Source organism: Hypomesus nipponensis, chromosome 12, assembly GCF_054491055.1.
Source record: "Hypomesus nipponensis isolate SF chromosome 12, ASM5449105v1, whole genome shotgun sequence".
NCBI classification, from domain to species: domain Eukaryota; kingdom Metazoa; phylum Chordata; class Actinopteri; order Osmeriformes; family Osmeridae; genus Hypomesus; species Hypomesus nipponensis.
The window spans coordinates 3,992,501-3,997,187 of NC_140372.1; the positions used below are offsets into that span (position 1 = coordinate 3,992,501).

At 51.5% G+C, this 4,687-nt stretch overlaps 1 protein-coding gene across 4 annotated transcripts in view; it reads left to right on the forward strand.

The window, feature by feature from the left end:
• LOC146260720 (intersectin-2-like) overlaps positions 1–4,413 on the forward strand; it is a 26,136-nt gene extending 21,723 nt beyond the window's left edge. For all 4 annotated transcript variants that reach the window (XM_084668702.1, XM_084668700.1, XM_084668703.1 and 1 more), the window contains 9 exons: positions 1–165; positions 315–413; positions 552–719; positions 858–1,070; positions 1,325–1,443; positions 1,556–1,638; positions 1,957–2,040; positions 2,669–2,842; positions 3,015–4,413. The exon at positions 1–165 is cut by the window's left edge and continues 19 nt beyond it. In XM_084668702.1, coding sequence (XP_084524828.1) covers positions 1–165; positions 315–413; positions 552–719; positions 858–1,070; positions 1,325–1,443; positions 1,556–1,638; positions 1,957–2,040; positions 2,669–2,842; positions 3,015–3,178 — 1,269 coding nt within the window. In that variant the 3' untranslated portion in view covers positions 3,179–4,413. The remainder of the gene's footprint in view (positions 166–314; positions 414–551; positions 720–857; positions 1,071–1,324; positions 1,444–1,555; positions 1,639–1,956; positions 2,041–2,668; positions 2,843–3,014) is intronic.
• Positions 4,414–4,687: the final 274 nt, after the last annotated feature.

Consider the following 4,687-nt stretch of genomic DNA (forward strand, 5'->3'; position numbering starts at 1 on the left):
AAGACCGGGGGGGAGAACATGCCGGTGCAGGTGGTGGGGGACGTCCTGGCTGCAGAGCTGGCTCACATGCAGCCCTACATCCGCTTCTGCTCCTGCCAGCTCAACGCTGCCGCCCTGCTGCAGAGCCGCACCGACAACGAGCCAGACTTCAAACACTTCCTCAAGGTGGGTGGGTGGGGGGGAGGTAGAGACATTAGGGGAAGGGGATGATAGGTTGAGGTCATTTTGATCCTGTCTGAACTGGGCTAGTGATGATGCTTGATGTTTATTGTTGTCGCTACGTTTGTTGTTGCGTTTGTTGTTCCCTCCTTCAGAAAATCGCTACAGACTACCGGTGTAAAGGCATGCCTCTGTCCAGCTTCCTGCTCAAGCCCATGCAGAGAATCACACGCTACCCTCTCCACATCAAGAATGTAAGACTCTGTGTTCTGTGGTCATTCATGTTGGGTCTGTATAAATGTACATGTGTTTTTTTTTCCACCCCAATTTGAATGTGTGTAGCTGTAAGATGTTGTGTTTATTGATCCCTCCGCACGTACGTGTGTGTGTAGATCCTGGAGAGCACCCAGGAGGGCCACGTGGACCGGGGCCCCCTGCAGGAGGCTCTGGAGCGGGCGGAGGAGCTGTGCTCCCAGGTCAACGAGGGCGTCAGGGAGAAGGAGAACTCTGACAGGCTGGAGTGGATCCAGGCTCACGTGCAGTGTGAGGGCGTCACGGAGGTACACACACACACACACACACACAAGCAGATCCTCTCCCTCACACACACAAGGTCGCCTATTCCCTGTCACACTCACCCCCCCCCTCCACACACACACACCACATACATATAAGCCGTCCCTCTTGTGCGTCTGCAGAACCTGGTGTTTAACTCCCTGACCAACCTCCTGGGGCCCAGGAAGCTGCTCCACAGCGGCCGGGTCTTCAAGGCCAAGAGCAACAAGGAGCTGTGGGCCTTCCTGTTCAACGACTTCCTGCTGCTCACCCACGCCACCAAGCAGTTCAGCGCCTCGGGCCCCGACAAGCTGTTCAGCTACAAGAACAACATCCAGCTCAAGATGTACAAGCCGGTGAGGGACACACACACACACACACTAACTCACTCACACACACTAACTCACTCACACTAACTCACTGACACACACTAACTCACTCACACACACACTAACTCACTCTCTCACACACACTCACACTGTGATTTGTGATTCGTTTTATTATTATTTAGTATGTAGGTCTATGACAACCGTATGTAGGTCTATAACAGCTTTGTGTAGCTCTATGACAGCCTTGTGTAGATCTATGACAGGGTGTTGTCTCTCTACAGCCGGTGTTTCTGAATGAGGTTCTAGTGAAACTTCCTGACCCGTCCAGCGACGAGCCCGTCTTCCACATCTCTCACATCGATAGAGTCTACGTCCTCAAAACAGAGAACATCAACGAGAGGTAACACACACACACACACAGAGAGAGGTTATCATAACAGTGGCTACACAGTACAGCATATACACTCTGATTCTTCTCCTCTTTGGTCATCGTGTGTGTGTGTGCTCGTCAGGACGGCCTGGGTGCAGAAGATCAAAGCAGCGTCGGAGGACTTCATCGAGACAGAGAAGAAGAAGAGAGAAAAGGCGTACCAAGGTCAGCTGCCCCACTCCCCTGCTCAGCTGCACTGGCTGACCGTTTCACTGTCTGACCGACTGGTCTGACTGTTTCACTGTCTGACCGACTGGTCTGACTGTTTCACTGGCTGACCGACTGGTCTGACTGTTTCACTGGCTGACCGACTGGTCTGACTGTTTCACTGGCTGACCGACTGGTCTGACTGTTTCACTGGCTGACCGACTGGTCTAAAGTCTATAGTCCACCCATAGTAGTGTTTCTTCTTGTTACTATCCTGGGACTGGTGTGACTGGTCTACAGACCAGAGTGTTGATGTGTTACTGCCTGTTTCTGTAGCTCGCTCTATGAAGGCTAGTGGGATTGGCCGTCTGCTCGTCACCATCCTGGAGGCCACCGAGCTGAAGTCCTGCAAAGCCAATGGTGACACACACACACACACAGGCCTATGCACTTACACACTTTAAATACACATAACACACACACGCAGTACACAGTCTAAATCTCTCCCCTCCCTCCTTCCTTCCCTCCCTCCTTTCTTCCTTCCTTCCTTCCTTCCTTCCTTCCTTCCTTCCTTCCTTCCTTCCTTCCTTCCTTCCTTCCCTCCCTCCCTCCCTCACACCTCCTATCTTCCCTCCCTCCCTCACACCTCCTATCCTCCCTCCCTCCCTCACACCTCCTATCCTCCCTCCCTCCCTCACACCTCCTATCCTCCCTCCCTCCCTCCCTCACACCTCCTATCCTCCCTCCCTCCCTCACACATCCTATCCTCCCTCCCTCACTCCTCCTATCCTCCCTCCCTCACTCCCTCACACCTCCTATCTTCCCTCCCTCCCTCACACCTCCTATCCTCCCTCCCTCCCTCACACCTCCTATCCTCCCTCCCTCCCTCACACCTCCTATCCTCCCTCCCTCCCTCCCTCACACCTCCTATCCTCCCTCCCTCACTCCTCCTATCCTCCCTCCCTCACTCCCTCACACCTCCTATCTCCCCTCCTATTCTCCCTCCCTCACTCCTCCTATCTCCCCTCCTATCCTCCCTCCCTCCCAGGGAAGAGTAACCCGTACTGTGAGGTCACCATGGGAGCCCAGATCTACACCTCCAGAACGCTGACAGACACCCTGAACCCCAAGTGGAACTTCAACTGTCAGTTCCACATCCGGGACCTGTACCAGGACGTGCTCTGCATCACCATCTTCGAGAGGGACCAGTTCTCCCCCGACGGTCAGTCAGCTGTGTAGAATGTTTGTGTCGGTCGGATGACTCTCTTCAACACTCCGATAGGGCGTTCAAATAACCAGTTGACAAGCAGCATCTGGTCAACGTTAGGGGTAATTGCTCTATGTCTCTCTGTCTCTCTGTCCCCCTCTCCCTCTCTCTCGTCTCCCCTTCTCAGACTTCCTGGGTCGTACAGAGGTTCCCGTGGCGACCATAAAGAAGGAGCTGGAGAACAAGGGCGCGGCGACCCGCCGTCTCCTCCTGCACGAGGTAGCCACTGGCGAGGTCTGGGTCCGCCTCGACCTGCAGCTCTTCCCCAGCAAGACGGCCGCGCCCAAGTAGGGGCGGGTCACGCCCACCGCCAGGGGTGTCACTCACCTGATGATGTCATAGAGGGCTTTGACGTCCTGGAGAGTCTTGAGGACGGAGTCTTAGTTTCAGGAACGAGTCTTAGTTTGCGGAGAGAGTCTTAGTTAACCACTGGATGCGATGTGAGGATATCTCAGGATTTCTACATTCTTTCTTCCTCTGTGTCTATAATACTGCACATTCAGACCTCTTATGGTAAGGTGTGCAGTAGACATCTGCCTCTGGTGGGATTCCCAGTGCCTGAGACAGGAGGCTGGAGAGCAGAGTTGTTCTGGAGCAGGAAGCAGGAAACAGGAAGTGGTTCCCGGTTGAGGAAGGCCTTCACATTGGGCTCTACATGGACGGTTGTAACCAAATCACCTTGGGAAAATAGTTTATAATAATAATTGAATAGCTGTTTGCATTTTTTGTTGTTGATTACGTCAGTCTACTAGCAGCAGTAACAAATACCACCAAGTTTCAGTTCCTTTTATTGTCATAAAACTCTTTTTTTGTGTCTTTTTTTAATGTAATCTCATCCGACGGTTGAAGTAGCACTGTAAACCGAAGTGGGTGTGGTCTTGAGGGTGGAGGTGGGGTGGAGGAGGTTGGTTGGGGTTCTCCTTTAGTTCCAATTGCCATTTTCAACTCTAGAAAGTCTAGTCTTCCCTTCCTCGGGGTTAACCCCTGACCTTCCAGGACTGGAGAGGCGTGAACACAGTTCCCCTCTCCACAGGGCCCCAGTGTCATGTCAGACCAGTGACTCTGCTGATACAGCCTGATACTGCCTGTACTGCCCCCTGGTGTCCTGGCTGCTCATGGCAGGTGCTGTAGGAGTTTATTTATTTAGTATTTATGCGTACATGACTATCCTGAGTTTAATGCCAACCAGTTACACAGGTGTTGTGATGTGTGCGTGCGTGTTGATGGTGGGATCACGTCAGTGCTTGTGACAAAACCTCATGTTTTACCAGCTGGAATTCCACCCCACACTCCTCCTTCAACACTTCTTCTGTGTATTTGTTTAGCTGTAACTCTTTTAGTTCATGTATTTCAGAAAACTGTTTTATGTTTTAATTTTTAGTTTCTTTTACTTTGACATTGGTTGATATGTTAGTTGGCCCCTGTGCCGCCTGTTAAAAATCAGCCAGCTCCTATGTTCACTGTCGTCTTGAATGAAACTCCTCCAATCAGGGTTCTATAAGGATAATAAAAGGTATTCAAATCAATCTTGTGTATGTGTGCACTGAACAAAAGGTTTCTCAAAAACATACAGTAACAACAGAAGAAATGATTTTAATAGAACATTGATCTACTGTATTCCCCTTCCTCTTTATCTCCACCTCTGTCTTCCTGTTTCCTTTTCACCCTCACTCTCATTCTCTCCTTTGCTGACTCATCATCTCGTCTCTCTCCTTCGCTTTTTCCTCTTATGCACATCATGCTCTCTCCCTCTCTCCCTCTCCACCCTCCTATCACCTCATCCTCCCCTTCTCTACACGC